General features: G+C 38.5%; 1 protein-coding gene across 1 annotated transcript in view; it reads left to right on the top strand.

The window, feature by feature from the left end:
• LOC148819446 (CD82 antigen-like) overlaps positions 1 to 20,402 on the top strand; it is a 30,292-nt gene that overhangs the window by 2,250 nt on the left and 7,640 nt on the right. Inside the window, exons 2-5 of the mRNA XM_088935050.1 lie at positions 6,586 to 6,657; positions 8,372 to 8,444; positions 18,042 to 18,166; positions 19,183 to 19,257. Of these exons, the coding sequence (XP_088791176.1) occupies positions 6,595 to 6,657; positions 8,372 to 8,444; positions 18,042 to 18,166; positions 19,183 to 19,257 (336 nt within the window). The 5' untranslated portion in view covers positions 6,586 to 6,594. The remainder of the gene's footprint in view (positions 1 to 6,585; positions 6,658 to 8,371; positions 8,445 to 18,041; positions 18,167 to 19,182; positions 19,258 to 20,402) is intronic.

Genomic DNA, 20,402 nt, shown 5'->3' on the forward strand with positions numbered 1-20,402 from the left:
AACATTAATTATCCATATAGCAGTAAGGGTTTAATGAATGGTTATAAATATGACCTGCTTTGTGTTTTTGTTTTTACAGAATATCTGTTTTGGGGTAAATAAGAAATATAATCTTACTTTTTCTCGTAAAAGCACATTTTGGTATTTTCACTGATCTTCTCAGATAAAAAATGCCAACAACGGCCAAGTTATGGCTTTAAGTTTGGTGTTGAGAAACACGATTAGTGATTCTAACTTGTGGGCGAGTCATTAGTTTTCTCTAAACAAGTGTTTGCAAAGATAGTGTTCCAAGGAAAGTGATTCCACGTGAGCGTGGAGCACCCTGGTCGAGCACAGCACAACTACTAGACACTAACCCGGGCCTCTTCTTGGATGTGGCTGCATAGTTGCCATAGAAACCTATTCAGCTTGTCGTGGGAATGAAAGGACATGTCTGGGAGAAAATTTCTATTCTTCCTCCTCCGAGACTGAAAGATAGCATGGGTATTTTGCAAAGTTAGAGCAAAATTACCTAACGAGAAGCTACGCAGTGCTTTTCTTTCATGTACTGTATCATATTCAAATATTGTAATGAAGCAGGCCAGTTGATTCTGTATGGGACCTTTCTCACTTTCTTTCACTGTCCTCCCTCCTATATATTATTCACACTATAGCCTTTTTAAAAAAAAAAACAGCTCTGTATGGTATTTTGTTACCGTTTGAATGTGAACAAACTTGTAAGCTCTCAGTTTCATTCCAAGAACTGCAAAAGACCATCCCTCGCATTTTGATGGGCTGTTGTGGGTTGGAAAACATAAAGGCTGGAGTAAGGTTCGGTGTATTGGGTCTTCCTTTGTCAGCAGTGAAAGCTGCCATTGTTGTTTGTGAAAATCAAAGCAGAGCCTGTGTTTCTCAAGCCTAGTTGAGAGAACAGGAGTATGGGCGTCAGCGCCTGAGGGTGTGGGGGCAGGGTGGAACACTCAAGCCAACCATGTAAAGGTGAGTTGAATGCAGAGTCTGCTTTTCTTCTTTTCTTAGCTTCTTTGGTTCTGAGTAGGAGAAAACAGGACAAAAAAAAGTTTCTGCTCTTCTATGAGGAACATATGAAAGAAAATGGAGAAGGAACCTTTTCCTTTCCAGGACTACAGAAATAAAAGCTATTTTTGAAGGTTTTCTGCAGTAGCAGCTTTTTATTTTTTGCTTGATTTAAGCAAAAGATATTTAGAAGACTTCTATATAGGAAGCAACAGAGCTGCATCTTTCTATGTTTTAAAACTCCTTAACTCAAAGATGTGGGAGGAAGTGTGTACTGTGTTTAGATCCTCTGATAGTTGAGAAGATTATGCTGATGTACAAAGATGGCTTATTCTTTCCTGAGGTCTTAATTTTCTTCTACGTTGATAAATATATTCTGTGTACTGGAAACTAAGCTGTGAATTGTTTTAAAGACAGTGGTGTTTGCAATCATCTAATGAGTAATCAGAGGCTTTTGATCCCATTAAAATGACTAAGTTTACACAAAATACTGATAATGTTCTTTATTTTTGTGTGTGTACTTTATCATATTTAAGGTTACATGAAATTACAGGAAAATGAGATTTAGTAAGTTGAGGTATGGTTTTGTTGACTGCAGCACTTTCTTTGGGAATTGGTTTAATTTAAAAAGAGTTCTAAATTGGTCACTGCAATCAACATATTTCATAAAAAGTCTCCTTATTTAAAGATGCAAATTCTAAAAAGTGAGTCACCTTTTGCTTTCATCTGTATTCATTACCCATCAGCTCTTTACACTCAGCCTTGTGTCTGCTTGTCTGTTTTTTACCATTTTCACACATAAGTAACCTCTCGGTAGTTTGTCCTATGAGCTTGTCACATTGTTTTTGAATGAAAAACAGAACAATTAGGCTTGCATTTTGGATACTGCAGAACCACTCAAATGGGAATGTCTGTTGTTGACAGAACACTTCTAAATAGTATTCACTAGGAATAATGTCATCCAAGAATTAAGGGTATTGAAAGGCTTGAGTGTTTTAGTCAGAATAAATGTGGCTTGGCTGAGAGCTGGCCTCCTTAATGATGTTTTTAGGTGAGGAAATGATGTCAGGATTAATTATGAATTACTGACAGCTGAGGTTGCTTGAACATAGCTGTTGTCATCCCTCACAGACTTTTGTTATAAGCCCCATTCATCATTCTGAATATTGAAAAGCACCACCAATGCAAATATTTCAGATGGAATGATCTCAAGACTCACAATCTCTGGCATGTGACGGGGACTACCCTTTAGGTGGCAGTATCTGTGGCTAGACATGTTGCATGCAAGCAATAGCATCATCACTCAAAAGCACCGGGCTGGTGTTTCCTGGGAAGCCCTCAACCTCAACCAAGTAGTTTTCGTTGACATTGCCAAGGCAATATTAATTTTAACAGTTGAATCAGTGGCATCCTGAAACACATCAGGCTGAATTAGGATATCATCTCAACAAACTTCCCTTTTCTCCCATTTGGAAATGTTTGCATGCCTTCCCCATGGGAATGGGAAGCATGGGATTACATTCCAGTGAAATTAACTTTAACACGATTGGCTGTGTTCCTGATGTCAAAACATTGCTGCCCTGCCCTAACTAGGCCCAGCTAAAGGTCCCAGCCTGCAGCTCCTGGGTCAGTTGATTGGCTTGTATGGGAATATGGTTGTACTGCAGTTCTCCATGTGCAGTCAGTCAACCAGTTAACATATCCCAGGCATCACCTCCTATTGAAACCCACTGCCCTGAGGCTAGCTGAGGGGCCAGAGTGAGAGACCAGGAGCGTTCAAGTTTACATTACATTAGATCTTTGTTCATTATTGGTGTTTCATGTGTAACCAATGTCTAGATTTGTTAGTATTATTACTATATTGCCAGGAACTTTTCTGGAGCGATCCTGACTAAGGTTGTAGGGTCATCCTTATCGGAAGATGGAGCCTTTTGCAACACCTTATACAAATCTTCTCATGCAATATTTGATTCTGTGAAAGATATGCTAAGTATTATAGCACACCAGTGATAAAATCCCTTTTTAAGAAAAATGATGCAGAGATTGTGGTCAGCTTTGCTGTGCCTATGAAATGTGCTTGATAGCAATATGTCACTTCTTAGTGTTAGATTTTGACTAAAAAAACTGTGCAAATGCTGGTCATACAAATTTTGCCACAGGTAGTGAAGACGGAACCATGAAAAAAATTACTAAGGAAGACACACTGCTCAAATCATCATACATCTCCTCTAAGCACTGTTGCGTTTCTGTGTTCGAACCTGACCAAGTCACTTCTTGGAAGGTCTAGTGAAATGTCATCCACATGCCCTTTTCAGTTTTTCCATGTGCTCACAATCTGACAGGTGCATGTTAAGAATGGTTCCGTTTCCCCCTTTTAGTAGGAAGATGTAAGATGGACCCTTTCTGGAACATAGTGACAGATTGAATCATACAGGCTGACTTGCATTTCCTCACCCTTTAGTAGGGCAATCTCCTCTGTAATTTGTCTAATATGGAATCACTTACTACCAAAACAAATGTAAATCTTAGGGGCTCTGATGGAAATGATGCTACATTTGTAGAACCAGGCGTCTGCAGTTAAAGAGAGCCAGTGTTTGTCATGATTTGTGAGCTTAATTTTATTTGCCCTCAGGAGTTATTTTGAAACACTTCCTTTAATAAATATGGTTGTTGTTGTTGTTGTCTTTTCACTTTTAAAAAAAATGTGCACCTTATACTTTATAAGGTTTCACAATCTCGTAAGTTTTTAACTGAATGCAGAATAAGAAATGCCTCGGCCAATTCTAGTTCTAAAGAATTACTCTGTGAATATTGTGTACATCCTGATACTGACCAAAGTACAGTAGTTCATTGTGACTTGACAGAGTTTCAATATAAAGTCTGAAATGTCTTTTTTTCAGAAATCTTTAAAATTCTAAAATGCCTGGCAAAAGCAGTTATTAGTCAGACTATGATTTGTTTATTTTTTGTAAAGGATGAATGCTACTGTATATAGAGATTTATTTTTTTATGCTGTTTTACAGTAGGAGCAGGAATTCAGGGGTCTAAAACTGAGTTCCTTGAAGGCCTGGTATTTTTTGTTCCAATTACATTGCAGTTGGCTTAATTATTTAAATATCCACATTAATTTAAAACTTCTGCCTGGGCTCCAAAGTTATTTTTAGGTTACTACCTTTGATGAAGTGAATGACCTTAAATATCCCATATATGTCTAATTATAAAAAAATAGGCTAATTGTTTAATTGACTGCTCAGGTTGAAATAAAATACAGAGGTCCTCCAGGAATCTAGTTTGAGACTTGTGGTATAGTTAAGTGTAATAATTAGAATTCCATCAACTTTTTTCAATGCTAGTTACTGTAGCTGTTTACAAAGTAAAGCTTTTTTTCAGATACAATGGAATGAGAATCGCAGATGTTTTGCCACACGGGGCACGCCTCCATCTTCTCTCTGTAACCCTTGAGGTGGTAGGGTTTTGGAGGTGGATGTCAGTAGCTTGTGGTATAAAGTTCTGACCTGAGTTGCTGAAACAAAATTTCTCATTTACTTGAAAGCTGTTCCATTGGAGGCCTTGGGGGGGGGGGGGGGGACTTTTTACAGGTCTCTTCTTGGAAACTGTTGAAGGTGGTTTTATTGTTTATATAGAGAATAAGCTCAGAATGCAGAAATCTGTCTAGTTTTGAATGTTCTGATTTTGTTTGTTTGTAAAACTTTATTCCTACTGTTGAATGTTTTAAATGTTATCTACCTGTGTTTTATTTCAATAATGAGTCACTGCAGAGTCAGCTCTAAATTAGCACTATCAGGCAATATTAATTATAAGAAAACACGACAAGAAAAACAACAATGATAACTGTTAAAAATATTTTTTCACAAATGCGTCAGCCTGTGTTCTCAGTTTATATTTTCACAAACGTATTTTGATCATAATACAACAATTGTTGTCATAGCAAGGTTTTTGTGTAGGGAATGTGCAAAATGATCACCCCTTCATATATTTTATTTATGTAACCTAGTAGATTTTAATATACTGTAACGCAACGGGGGCTCAGGCGGGCGCCCTTGCCGCATCAGGTCGGCCCCACACCGTCCGGGGCTCGAACTTCCGCGTCTCTCTGCAGCGACCTAGCCCCGTGAGCTAAAGAGAGATCTGTCTTCAGCCCAGTAGCCCATCACAGGGAAGGGCGGTGACGTCACCTGCTCTGGTACGCCGGCTCTTACACAGTACCTGTCGGCCGTAAGCGTTACACTCTCCCCCGCTTAAATCGCCGTCCCCGGCGAAGGGCTATCCCATCCCGCTTCTGACACCAATGTAACGCAACGGGGGCTCAGGCGGGCGCCCTTGCCGCATCAGGTCGGCCCCACACTGTCCGGGGCTCGAACCCGGGACTTCCGCGTCTCTCTGCAGCGACCTAGCCCCGTGAGCTAAAGAGAGATCTCTCCACAGCCCAGTAGCTGTGGTCCTGCTATCACAGGGAAGGGCGGTGACGTCACCTGCTCTGGTACGCCGGCTCTTACACAGTACCTGTCGGCCGTAAGCGTTACAATACTAATAAATAATGAGAGATATTAAATATGCAACAAATATGTATTGGAACCAATAGCATTTGTTTAATTTCGAATGCATCTCGGTATATAATACCTTCACAGCCAGCACCTCCTGTTTATTAAAATACCAGTGGTTTCCCAGTCTTTGTTATTCACTGATGATCAATCTTTCAAACAGTTAAGGGTGTGAAATGTACAAGCATTGCTTTGCAAGGACTAGTCTGCACTGTGGCACTCTTCATCCAGAAAGCCCTGTCAATTGCATAGGCAATAAGATTAGCCTATTTAAAACAAGTGTGGGTCGTGTTTCCTACATTAACAACCGATCCTCTGGGCCTTTGTAGATTTGCCAAGAAATTATTGAACAGTCTATTTGAAAGAGCAATTTCTATAAACGGAGGCAGAATGAGTGGTTTGGGCCTAATGGCACTGGAACACACAGGTATTGTTCAACTCTATGATCTCATGTTACCTAAGGGACAGGCTCACCTCTGTCTTGTAAACACAAGCAATATAAAATGGTGGGAAAAATCTGGCAGGATAGCGTGGCTAATAATTTGGCATGTTATACAGTACAGTGAAACCAGCTGAAGTGCCAACCTGATTTGATTGGCAAGCGTCTATTGTGGTAAAAGCAAATGTCAAATCCCTAATTGAACCCATATCTCTGAATGCATCACTGTATTGTTTATGTGAATTACTTTACATGACCATTTATGAAGGCAGACTTTTTTTAACATTGCATCAGAAAAAGTTGCATGCCTCTACTTAGAAGAACATTCAAAGAGAAAGAGGCAGTTTGGCTCATTATCTAACGAGAGGAGACCACCTTGTATGTTTGATTGCAAGTAGCTTCTTACAATGGTATATTGTGTCTCTTGTTGTACTAAAGGGCATCGTCTCTAATAGCATTTAAGCCAAACAAATAACTAGGGCATCATGTAGTTCAAATACAGAATTCCTGGTGAAGTGATGTAACTTGTGTTTTTCTGAGGTTTTCCATTTTCTTTTTGGTTTCCCACAGGTTCGGGCCATGGGGAAGGGCTGCACCACAGCAACGAAATACTTCTTGTTCTTGTTCAACCTCCTCTTCTTCGTAAGTTCCAGAGGATTTTCTCCTTTCATGACCGACCCTTGCAAGGTGTATGGGAATGAGGCTGATGATCTGGTCGGTGTCTCTTAAGAGCATAAGAAAGGTCACAAACGAGGAGGTAGCTAATGCAAATCTCGTCCAGCCATCTTCTTTCATGAAACGGCAACGCGGCTGGTTCTACACCCCTACAGCACTCTGTGCAGAAAAGTGTTCTCAGCTTTAAGAGCACTTCCGGTTTCCAGTCATAAGCTCTGGTTTGTGCTCCACTATTTGATCTGAAGAAGTCCACTGGGTTGACTTTGTCAATACCTTCAGGATTTTCTGCAAAAATTTTTTATCAGGTCTGCTTATAATGAACTCTGGTCAGGATTTTAAAGTTTCAGTTCCTTCAGCCTATCAAAGGAGGGATTCTTTTGGAAAGTGAGCATGATGCAAAGGCACGCTCTTCTGTTTACAGTCCACAGAGTAGCCTGCAACAGCCGCATGTCTTGAGCTGTTCAGAACCATCACTAATGTTAGTTTCCACGTTTTCGAATTACAATGGCAGATTACAGTTTCTTGAAATTAAGGGTTTGGAAGTTTAAGCATTGATTAGAAGTTTGTAAGATACAATCGCAAAAAGCTTTTACTTTAAACTAAACGGAAGTTTAGTACGTGTACTTTTAAATGTTTTAATTATTAACAGGCTTCTCTCTCATTAGTGTCCCTGAGGCTGTGAGAGAACAGGGTCAGCCGTTTATGGCTTCGATATTAAGTCTAGACTGTCCAGCTGAAGACAGGAGTTGTTTTTCTAATGATATAGGTATTAAACAGCTCTTTACATCTAATACTCAATTCTGAGCATAGAGAGTGGAGGTGGGGAGCCCAGGCCACTTCATCAGTGGTATCAGGGTGGAACTGAACCCTGAACCGTGATGTTACAAACACCATATTTAAATCTTTTGAGCTACTTTATTCTACATACAAGATTCTTATAAATCTAATTTCTTCTGTTACCTGTTGACCTTGCAAAAAAACCCTGTCAATGAAAGTGATGATAGATGTGGTTTTCTGGGTTTTCTCCCAAATAGTGATGGTGATTGTTTTTTGGACTGATACCACTTCAGAGTTGGAGAATTAAAATCATAGCACTCACTGTTAGCATATGAAGATATCACATCAGTACGTTTCTTTTAGTGTACGCAAATACAAAACAAAAAATACCCTTAATCCTTCCAGGACATCATTTTTTTTCTTCGCCAGGCCACAGATGGATTTCTGTGGACAGTAGAAAATGAGGCCTAACTCTCCCTATTTATGCCCAGTGTTTCTCAGTAAGCTTTTCTGTTGCTGAGTATGCTAGTGGAGTTCACACACGTTTTTTACCTCATGAGAAATCTGTTTCCTGTCAAGCAGGACTGTCTGTGTGAGTCTCCCAAACACATTCCGTATCCTTTGTGCTTGTTGTCGTTGGAGACAGAGCCTGGAATCAAATCCAGATGTTGGAGAAGTGGCTGTGTTCCATGAGAAGCTGCCCAGAGGTCTCTTTAGGCAAAGCATTTTACAAGAAACATGCACAGTAATTTGCTGTTAGTCACACTGAAAATATAGTCATTGGTGTCTGCGTCAATAGCCTTTCTGCATACATTAGCATGCTGGCTATAAAAAATGTTGTATTGTAGGTTTCAATGGCAGTGTGGGCTTTCATTTCAGTTTCTGTTTTCGCTTTCTTTCCCAGATATTTGGAGCCGTGATTCTGGGATTTGGACTATGGGTTCTTTTGGACAACCAGAGTTTTATGAATGTTCTGCGTAAGTGACATAGTTTGCTTTTCTTAGTGCACATACCATTTTTAACATTGGGTAAAGGTGTGCCAGCTACAAATGAAGTACGATTTTAATTTAACTGTTAATCTGGTAGATGCACTGTAGATATGGTAGATAGTTTTATCAGCCTGTTATGTCCTGGACTTTCAGAATACCAATATATATGCAATGTCTAGAAACTGTACAAAAGCAAACTTTAAGCAAGTAGATTAAAAGTTTCAGCTTAAGTGAAAAGTAAAGCATTACAGAATTTAAAAGAAAATAATTAATGAACAAGAACCTTTTTTCAATTGATTGATCATCTGCTATTTAAATTGATTTTTGTTGTGTTGTTGTAGGTCATTTGTGTACAACAAGGCGTCAGACCCTTTACTAAGTTATTCTTTCTTGATATTCCATCCATCCATTTTCTTACCGCTTCATCCAGTTCAGGGTCGCGGGGGAGCTGGAGCCTGTCCTGGCAAACAACGGGCACAAGGCAGGGTACACCCTGGACAAGATACTAGTCCACCTCAGGACACACTCACTCACACCAGGACCAGTTTTCACAGAAGCCTGTTTACCTACCCATATGTCTTTGGACTGTGGGGGGGAAGCCCATGTGAACTTGGGCAGAGCATGCAAACTCCACACAGATAGCGCCCCAGCTCCAGAATTGAACACGGGGCTACCACTGTGCTACCGTGCCCCCCTCGTTTTCATGTTGTGCTATATATATCTTTTGTCATCAAGGATATAACTGATAGCATTTTAGTTGTGCATTTGAATGAAGAAAAAATAGGCACATGGGTCTCAAATCTGCACTGCCGAGAAGAGCTGTGAACACCACAGGAAAGTGTGATACTAGCATAAGCCTGATTCTGCCTCTTGCAGAGAGCACCTGAGCATACAGAAAGCTTTCAGAACTTTGTCACTTTTACTCTGACCTAATGTTAGTTGTGAAAATTTGTGAAGTTTCCAGTAGTTCTACCTTTTTTGAGAGACCAGACTGGTTTTAGTTTTGGTTTTAGTGTTCTGTGATTTAGTTTTTCCTTTGACATTTTTCAAAGCATTGTCACTGCAAATAAGTGAAAGAGAAAGTGAGCTTTGCAGATAACAAACATAGCCTTTAAATAGTTTGTAGCTGATCTCTGCCTTTCTCATTACCGACCTCTCAGTCTGGGATTCCTGGTAGTTTTAGTTTCCAACAGAAAACCCCAGAAGAAACACCATTAGCTTTTCCATTAATTTCTTACCCAGACAGACCTAAGAACTTTTTTTTAAGAGTACAGCCTAAACGTTGTGTACTGTACACTTGAAAAGTAGTTTTCAGATCATCTTGAGTTTGACCATCACATCCTTGTAACTTTAAAACAAGACCAAACAGTTAAAAAAATTCAAGAAAATTAACACAGTAACACTTTTTAGACTGTTTAGGATTCCTGACAGTATTGGGCAAATGTATAATAATTTTAAATTTATGTAGTTAGTTCTTGAACAGTCAACAAACTGTTGTGTTATGTAAAAATGCAAATTAAATTTAAGATGCCATTGAAATACGATGCTGTAACGGTGCAGTAGTATTAAAACAAAGCCCCTGTCCTGAAAAACACAAATTTTAATGCTAATACTTGTATCTGCCGATTGTACTTGGCTGGCTTACAGGCTGTTTGGCAGGCTACAAAGGACATAAATGCTATTTTTCTTTCTTCAAGGGCTGTTTGAAGCAGAAGAAAACTACAGCTTTAGGATTTTTCTTTCTTGGATAAGCATATGGGCAATGAAACTTCCTAGTTTTAGCTCATAAATTTATTGGAAGAGGTGAAACAGAGCCTTCTCGTGAAGAGCCAAGATAGAAGACAGAAAAGTTAATCTCCCTTGAAGAACAACGCTGTGTTGTAAATAGATTTGAGGGTTTTTAAAAATTAAAGATCTGCAAAATATCTACTTGGATAATCTGGTCAGATCTTACATGCTTTGGACCTTTTTCATCCCTACTTCACATCTCACATCAGGCCCACCATCTTAAATCCATAGAAAACTCTCACGTCGCAGAGTCAGTATTACAAATATTGCTTCTTAAAAAACTGTAGTGACTAAAGTTGCAGAGTTCTTCAAGGGGGGTTTGAATGTTGAATCACATGAGAGGAGATATTTCATGGGTGTGAAAAGGAAATGTCAGGAACAGGACAATTTTACAAAATGGAGGAGCATTTGTCTTGTTGTTTTTAAAACAACCGCCACATCTTGATTTCTGAAAGTGCAGTAGATTTTGATTTCACTGGCATTAATGTAGTTTTAGTTCTATGATTCTTTGTATTCTTTGATCAAGGTTTTATAACCAGTGAATATTTCTCTTACATACTATACAACTTGATTAGTCCAAGTTTTCCTTCCTTTTAGTATATTACAGTAAAAAACTATCTTTATGTTTAGGTGACACATACTGTATACAGTAGTATAGCTATAGGAGTTACAGCTGGTTTCACACATAGCCATGTTTGTAAAAATATGCATCTTCTGTGCGCAGATAACATGGAGGTAAGGAGGCCATCTTGCGAAACTCTATGGAGCCATTTTCTGTTGATTTGTAGTCTACCTGACTTTTGCTTTTGTACAGAAGCTGTACATTTCTTGACTATTAATTTATTCAAACAGAAAATAGGAGTGCACTGAAATAAGCACTAAAAAAGAAGGGACTTTTTAAACATGTTTTAAGGGAAAGAAAAAGTATCTGACCCTGCTATCAATTACATTTTGCCAAAGGTAACGTAACTGATCTGTAGCTGCAAGAAATTTGATAGATAACCACTCCTCCTGTTATTCAGTATGGCTCACCAAGAGAGTACTTAAGGATACTATTGGTACTTTTTACCTGACAAAGGAAGATTCCTGTTAGTTTGAGTGTTTTAGTAATGTTGAACTGCACGATGAAGAGCTTTCTGCAAGGAAAGGCCTGAGCATGAATCCTCTTCCCTGATTTACTTGAGGGACTGGAATTTAGGGGAGTACAATCAAACACTCGAATCATTTGGAGTTGTAGAAGCAGAACAATTCTAAATTACAGTCGAGGTTGCTGCTGGTAAAAACTGGAAATGGCCCTAATTTCAAAGAAAAAAAAATTGAACAAACCTGTGGTGAAGAGTTGGTTTCTTTTTAATAAAAATCCTGCCTGGCATGTCAGACTTTACTAACACGGTCATAGTCATGGGTGCATAAAGTATTTGTGTCTATGAGCTGAGTGAATATAATAATGGAAGGTAATGCTTTTCATTTCTAACATGACTGAAAGTCATTTCTCTGCTGTAGCATGTGTAGGTTTGAATAAAATCATTCGCTTAATGATAGAACATCTTATTTATTATTTTGAAAAGGATAGATATAATGATGAAAATATTAAATGTTATACGTTTATGATAGAGGAACATTGTGGCATGTCATGCTGTCCTGTACGGTAGTTTTACTGTCTAATCAGTTCCATTATCTGATAAGTGGGGGAAAAAAAAACAGGTACTTTTGGGTTCTAATGAAAAGGTTCAGGAAAACATAAACAGCTGCTTGGCAGTTGGTGTTCCTGGTGAATAGAACCTGAATTTAAAATAAAATATTGTGGTTTCTGAGCATGTCTGTCGCCACAGACTGATTGCAGTTTATATAAAAAAATATAGGTTACAGTTTAGCGCATAATATGGTCAAAGAATATGTTTCGTGATATTACTGTAAATCCAGAAAGAAAGCAACATGCTTCACTAATACAGGATGGGACTCACTGAGTTAGTTAAATGTCTTTGTGGACATCAGATTATAAATTAACAAGTAATAGGTTTATTCCATGCTGAAAAAAAGAAGAAAGAGAACACAACGTTTCGGCCGTGGAGCCTTCCTCAGGTGTCTTCTTCACACCTGAAGAAGGCTCCACGGCCGAAACGTTGTGTTCTCTTTCTTCTTTTTTTCAGCATGGAATAAACCTATTACTTGTTCCTTTGCAGCCTACGCATGCTGACGCAGCTACCCACCTAGATTATAAATTAGTCATATAAATAGACAAAAAGGGGTAATAAAAGAAAAAAAAATCCAAAAGCTCTTATTCCATACTGGATGAAGACATCCCTGAACTAGATAGGTACTTCAGGAGCTGCTAATTAAGGAAAATAAAATATATTTCGAAATAGGAAAAATAATGTTTTGTATTTCTTATAGAATAAAGTCATGTTTTTCATTACTGTCTGGAAGGAAACATGGCAGTAGTACAACAAACGCTGTGTACAATGAGTGGTGAAAAGCAATGCCTTTCATTACAAATTGAACAGGAAATCCCCAAATACTCTAATTTCAGAATGTAGTGGAAATGTTCTAAGGGATGTTTTATAATTTTTTTATTGTAATTATGTCAGTTTCCTTCATCTTTCACGCTATGAATTCAGAATCATAGTCATTTGGAATACCATGGAATATTTTTGTTTCTGTTGTGATTTTGGGTGAAGTTCAAAGGCCTGGCTATCTTTGTGAAAACAGTGTTTAGGGTTGACCCTGTCTTGTAATTCATCATATAACATGACTAGCTTTAAAACGATTGCCAAGAATCAGTGAGCACTTTATAGATGTTTTACTGTGTAGATAAACATTAAAATAGTTCTGTGGTTTGCATGTCATTGAAACAATGGATCACCAAATTTAAGAAAGATACTGCAAAATCACCATTGAAAGTGGAAATTATAAATGATGCTTGACCCTCATAAATTAGTGCAAGAATTTTAATTTACAAATCTATAGCATTCAAATAATGAAAGTAATACAAAATGTGTATCTATTTTTTTTATGTGAAGCAGAATTAGGTAAAAAATGCATTTAATTTACTGATATATCACCATGGCCAGCATGATTTAATCCTGCTGGAATTAAATGTGTGATTTTACAACCCATCTGCAGAGAGAAATTGATTTAGTGTTGGATATCACAAATGGGTAAGAACCATAAGCAAACAATGTCTTTTATTGTCTTGGGTAGAGGGCAAGCAGGTGTGTTCCAAATTGTGCACCTGTGATTAGTTTTGCTAACTGATTAGTTTTCCCTGTCCTTTTTAATTAAGCTGTCCCCCTTTAATGCAAACATGCAATTAGGTCTGTCATTTGTTTCTTTGTTGAAAGTGTGTACATTAGTTTATAACAGATGTATATCAATCCTTTTGAATTATGAAAGCATGTGTTTATCATTTTGTTGTTTAGTTAGGTCAATTAAAAAATAGAACTGTTTTCTATTGCCATTTATCAGTCTTTGGCCTTATTTAAAATCATGTTTAAACACTGCATCTGTTATGGGCTACAGCCAAATACAACAAGGTGCAGAATCCCAGAAGGTGTAATCATTACAAATAATTTGTAGTTAAAAATTGTAATTTTATATTTATAAACACAGTTTATATAATATATGAAGAGCAAGAGGAGATAATCAAGCCCATCACCAGATTATGCATTTCCTTCTGAATTTCTTGCATTTGGTCCTTCTTAGCAAATTACAAGGATAGAACAGTGGTAGTAATAGGCACCAGAGGAAGGCACTATATTGAGGAATATGATGGAGCACATGCAAAGGAGGAGAAGATTGTCATCATTCATTATGCCACAAGTCATTGTGCAGAGGAAACTCATTACATTCCCAGAAAATGTCTTTGTGTTTAATGAGGTCTTCAAATGTGCAGAAGTGACTCTCATCAGTCAAGGGACAACTGCCAAATTTGAATCCACCTGCAGGATTTGAATCCATGTCATGTCCCTTTTGTCAGAAGACATGACATGGTATTTGGAGACAGGCTGGAACATTTTCACCGCACACCAAATAGAGAACATTACAGGAGGCATTCAAGTCAGATGGAGCAGGTACTTCAAGTAACTGGATAAGGAGGATTCTTTGGTTTCACTAACTTTACAGATAATTTTTCACAGTAATGCATCCTAGTGCTTAAGCTCTTCTCTTGAATACAGAAACTCAAGCTCAAATCTCAGAGAAAACATGCCAAAAAAGCTACTGTGTAACGTGAGTTTGTAGTATTGAAGTGTGAATGTTCTGCTTGTACTAAGTTGCACATATGAATAATATTAACATAATCCTGCAAATTTTGTTTTAATTTTAATGCTTTCTTGATCAGACGTAAAACTTGTATTTCAGGAACACAAAGCCAACCAGATTTTTGCGTAAGCAAAATAGAATAATTATAGAAAAAAGAAAAGGTTTCTTGAAGAAAGGGTTACCAAAAAAGGGGAAGAATTTGTTGCATTAGTAACCGATGTCCCATGCTTGCCAGGATAGGCTCCAGCTCCCCTGCAACCCTGAATTGCATGAAGTAGATAGGAAATGGTTTTTGGAACTGTTCCGATAACTTGATCAGTCATGACTGACTGTGTTGCACGTGACTTTTGCAGTGCTCAGATCATGCAGATCGTGTATCAACCACTTTCTAGCAAGGTTAAAAGCTTTAAAATAACGCAAGCAGTAGACATTTCAACCTAGTGAAGCTGTAGATGAAGTACTTATTGGTCCTTACTGAATATTAGTTATATAAAGAAAAATGCTTTTGAGAAGGCCTTTATACTCATATCTCTTAGTAAGCAGTGGTGGAAAATTGTGCAACATTTAACAAAACTCTCTGCACTAGTTCCCAACTGTACAGTAAATGAAGAAGAATAACAAGTTCTAACATAAGCCACCTTGTACTAAAAAGCCAGCTAGTCTGCTTTATAGTTGGCGCAGCAGAGAGATGAGTATTAAGATTGTGCCTAGAGATGTTTGGCTGCCTATTCTTCAGGCTGAGGTTATCAACTCTGCTTCAGATTTTTTGTACTGCATTATGCTGAGGTAAACGAATTCTGATTCCTTGTCTTTAGTTCTGATCGTAATATTTTCTTTTAGGATGAAATGTAGTTCTTATCTCAACTGAATGTTTTTTTTCTTTCCTTTTCTGTAAACAATCTGTAAAATTACATGCTGTACACTAAAATATTTAAAACAAGAGACTTTTCAAACTTCGTAACAGAAACTGACCTGTTACAGATCAAAACATTACTTGACACATACATTTCCATCTGTTTTGTATCTTAAGTAGTTGTGGTGGTCAAGAAAATAACATACTGTACTATACCGATATTTGGTGTATTGATGTTTGTCTGCAATCGAAAATGATCATTTCTGATCTATTTTACAACTTTGTAACTTGCCACTTAACTCAGCTTATTGCTGCAACCCTTGTGCAGTTAGAAGAGAATGAGGACCTGTTCCTGCTGTCCTATCACATTCACACTTATCAGAGCCATTCATCGTCTAAGCTCCACAGTCTTGCTGTCTTGCTCGATATTGATCACTATCTGGAGGAGCAGTGTGTCTTCCATTGCCAACACTGCAAGCTTAAGGGAACATGAAGGATCTCAGAAGTACCCTTTAACCTGAAGGACAAGGGAAGTTTAGGGATCAAAATCCCTATCAACCTGGCACTTTCCAAATCGTGCATGGTGATCTGGAGAATCTGTCACAACCAGCTGATGGCAGCTCAAACTGGAACCTGAGAAATCTCAGCTTCAATTGCTCCAAGCACATTCCTTAACAGGCTGAACGTACATCACGTACAATGTAGCTCAAGGGGATGTCAGTCTCAACTCTAACACCTTAGTCTTCTAAAGAATGTCCAGAGAGAAAAAGATCAACTATATTTTGTATGTAGCCATCATTGTTTGATGGCACTCCTGTAAAAGGTTTCGATTCTTAGAAACCTTGTGGTGAGATTAAAAGTTGCTTTTTGTCAGCGTTGGGCATAACTGATATCCGAGTAAGAAAAAAGCCATTTCTTTTGGAGAACCAAAAGAGCCGCAGAATGTCTGGCTCATGGGCAACTTCTTGTTTCTGTCTGCTGTGCTTGGTATGAACTTCTTTTGGCCAGCTGGGCGCTTCCAAAGCAAGATATTTTGAATGTATTTTTTTACCATGAAATGTGCGAGCATGGTAGTGCAGTAGTTTTACTTATAGTGTAGTACACAGTCATGCCAGCCATCCAACAAAGCACTGTTCTTCCAGTTTGTCATGAAAGATGAGGACGCCCCACTTCAATAACACTGTATGGTCATGCACTATTAAGAGCATTCATGATATCTGCATCTAGTGTCTTCTGATTTCAATTTATCTTTATTTTTCTGTTATTTCCTTTCCAATGTTATAGATCAGCAACCATATTTAAATGTGATAGATGATTTTATTGCACATTCTGTTTATCCCCCATATTGTTTTTGTATCCTCAGATTTGTGTTTCACTATTGTTCCCTATGAAAGAAAGAAACACGATGTGAAAGACCTTTGAAAGCAAGTGTGTAAAGGGGGAGGTATACTAGCGTTTTGTCAGATAAAAGGTCATTATGTTGCACAACTATTTGTACAATAGAATTTACTTCCTATGTTCGTTTCATGACAAGTGTCAGGAGCTTTTTAGAAGATATGTGTAATTTTAGGCTAAATGTTCGATTATTTTTCAGGGGAACAGTGCAGAATTGAACAGAGCACTTCACAGAATGGGTCCAAATATTTAATAATAAAAGTAAAATCCATCTCTTTTCCAGCAGCTTCATCCAAATCAGAGCGGCAGGAGAGCCAGAGCCAATTCCAGCAAGCAATGGGCACAAGACGGGGCACGCCCTAGACAGGATGCCAGTCAATCCCAGGGCAGACACACTGGCACAAATACACACTCACACCTAGGCCAGATTTCCTAGAAGCCAATTAACCCATCGGCATGTCTTTGGACTATGGGAGGAAACCAGAGAACCCAGAGAATACCCACACAAACACTGGGAGAACATTCAAACAAGATAGAAGCTCGAGTCCGGAACTGAACCCAGGGCCCCAGCACTGGAAGGCAGGAATGCTAACAACCGTGCCAAGTTGCTGCCTATTTATTAAAATCGCTACAGATGACTATTTAATCGTATAATCATCAGTGTATTTTATGGACGTTTTAAGGAAAGTTCGGGAGAAGGGAAGCTCGAACGCTGTAACACACTTACCTTCACCAACGCATAAGTGTCAGGTTTCTAACAACTTTCCTGCATTTGCTACTTGTATCCCTCTCCACCTCATCACCCATGCGGAAGCTCTTGTACTCTTTTCACCCGGGGGTTGGTTCTGATGGGCTCATTCTTGCAGTCAGGTTGTCCTTGTCTCAGCCAAGATGGCTAAACAAACAATTTAGAAGTGTAATGACTTCTGTCAGTCCAACTTAATTAGGGCTGTTTGAGTTACTGAATCATTTATTAATTGCAAATAATGTGATATACCATGCCTCAACAGTGTGTATTTTAAAGCGCTTTGTAGGCTTTGAAAGCCTTGTCCAATTGGGTGTTTAGCAAAATAAAACATAATAATAGCAAAATCCTCTTTTATGCAAGAGGTGCGCAGGCCTTTTTCCTGTTATTTAAGGACTTATTTGCAGATTCCAAGCTGTTTTGTTGTGACACTGGCCGTGTTATTGTTGAGGTATATGATGAAAACTGAAGTAAGGGCTGAAACTCAAAGAGCCAGATGGTCTAGTACTAACCTTCCGGTGTCCCTGTTCCGTTTCCTTCACAGAGCAGTCTTCCACATCCCTGAAAGTGGGCTCCTACATTCTGATCAGTGTGGGCTCACTGTCCATGCTGATGGGATTCCTGGGCTGTATTGGTGCCATCTATGAGATCAGGTGCCTTCTGGGTTTGGTGAGTTGTTTTTGCAATTTACATTGAAAATTCACTGCTTAGTTTCCAGACAAGGTTGGCTTTAATGAGTCAAGAGAATCTACGCCGTCTTGAAAATAATGCCATTCACTGCAGTAATCTTTAATTCTGCAAGAGTATGAACTCCAACTGTCTTAAACTATGGCACCCAGCAATATGGTACAGGCAATAATTTTCAGTTTTGGAATTTTTTGGCTTGGAGTGTTTTTCCTCAGCCTGACAACAGACTTTTTTATAAAATATCAGACACTTACTTCCACACCTGCTCGTGTGATAACATGTGTTGAAGCTCAGAGTTAACTACAGTATCCTCGCCATTTTTACTTTAAAGATCAGTTGTTTTGTCAAAAACTAACTAAAAACTACCACTTAACACAGACACAAACCTGCCATCTGTTGTTAGCCTGAAAGCTGCACATTTCAATCGGAAATCTCTGAAACTCCCACCTAGCTTTTCCCTTGTCTGAGCTCCTTCCCTTGGGAACAAGGTTAAGATGCATCAAATCTAACAGAGGATCCTGAGGCTATTCAGTCTCTTAACTCAACACTGTTGTAAAATTATGTTTTGGTAAATTAGAGGATTTATGTCTTCACTGTAATGTAGTCTTGTACTCTATTTCTTATATGATAAGTGTATGTTATACCTTTTCTTTCTCCTTAGTATCTGTCTTTCTGTTTTTGCGTTACTTTGAGTGCACCACAAAAAAATTCCTAGTAACTCGAAGGATTGGTTTGGCAATAAAGTTGACTATGGCTTTAAAACATGTTACCTGCTAGATGAGTTGCTGTGATTTAAATTAGTTTTAAGGCTACTACCCACTACAGCTGTAGCAACATGATGAGCTACAGAGAAGGTGCAAATGAGCCCAGTACACTCAGTTTGGAGAAGAATGGTTTCTTTTTATGATGGATTAGCTCTTTTATTGAGAAAGGAAGGATGCTACAGAATTGCTTGGCTAGTTCGCTCCCTAGAAAGTGTCATTTCCTTTTCTCTTCAGTACTTCACCTGCCTCCTCTTGATACTGATTGCCCAAATCACTGCTGCTGTCCTGATTTACTTCCAGCGAGACCTGGTGAGTATCTCTCTGCCCAGAGCCCGTGCATTCTTATAGCGATGTCAATGCGAGAGTCATTGTTTTGAGAGCTGATGTTCACTTTCCTGTTACGACACTGTGAAACTTGCAGCACTTCACATGGTAAATGGTTGTGGTAAAAGGGCATGTCGGGCACCACATGAAGCTCCCTCTCCACATTTGCTAAAGTGATTGTAGCTGTAAAGCTGTCACAGTATTGGTGATTCCACATTGAGTTTGTTGAAAAAAGAAAAAGCATTATAATTGTTTAGAATTCCATGAAAGTGTTTATCATGGTTAAATCTGTTTTTTTTTTACTCTACTTCGTTTGTTTTGTAGGATAATATAGATTTATTTTTGTCTTTTTTGTTTGTTTTCACTAATGAGATTTAATCACTTTCATAAATTCTTAATCTTAATCTCAGTCTTAATCTCCACTTTTCTCACTTACTGTAAAATGTTTCTGTCTTGCAAAGACCCTTCTGTAAGTGAAAAAGGAAGGGAAATAGTGGGGGGGGGGGAAAAGTGCAGGCCTGAAAACCACAGCCTTGCAGCTGTTTTACAAGCAAAAAACTGCGAGCACAATCTGGTAAAATAAGCAGAAGGAGAAAGTGATGTCAGAGCAGGGGGAACTGGAAAAAGGGTATCAGCCTGTGAATTTCCACTGCGCGTACTTGTGCTGGTGTGAAGCTGGAGTCTTTTTTTCTTAAAATTGAGAAAAGCTGGTAACACTAAGCTCATTACCCAAAAGTAAATTAACCTCAAATAATGCCCCTTTTCTACTGCACTTTTTTCAGTAATTGCACAACAGTCATCTGTAGTCAGAACAGAATCAAAATTACTGTGAAATAACTTACTTTAAATAAACCAATGTCATTGTAAGTAACCAGGTTGCTCTATTTGCTGTAGCAAAAGTACATGTAAAAGCTATTGGCTGCTCAAAGAAAGAATAACGGTCCCCAGCAACACATACACGCTAGGAAGAAGTGTTTAACAGGCTTGTTATTTCAGTGCAGGCCTAGCCACAGTGAATCACATCTTCATCCCCATCCAGTAAAGAGCACTGGGGTTTAAGGAATGCACAGTACCAGCACCCAAAGGGTGAAGCTGAGGACAATTGTTGTTGCAGCCCACAGTTCTTGGCA

The sequence above is a fragment of the Atractosteus spatula genome, chromosome 16, assembly GCF_055471065.1.
Source record: "Atractosteus spatula isolate fAtrSpa1 chromosome 16, fAtrSpa1.hap1, whole genome shotgun sequence".
NCBI lineage: Eukaryota > Metazoa > Chordata > Actinopteri > Semionotiformes > Lepisosteidae > Atractosteus > Atractosteus spatula.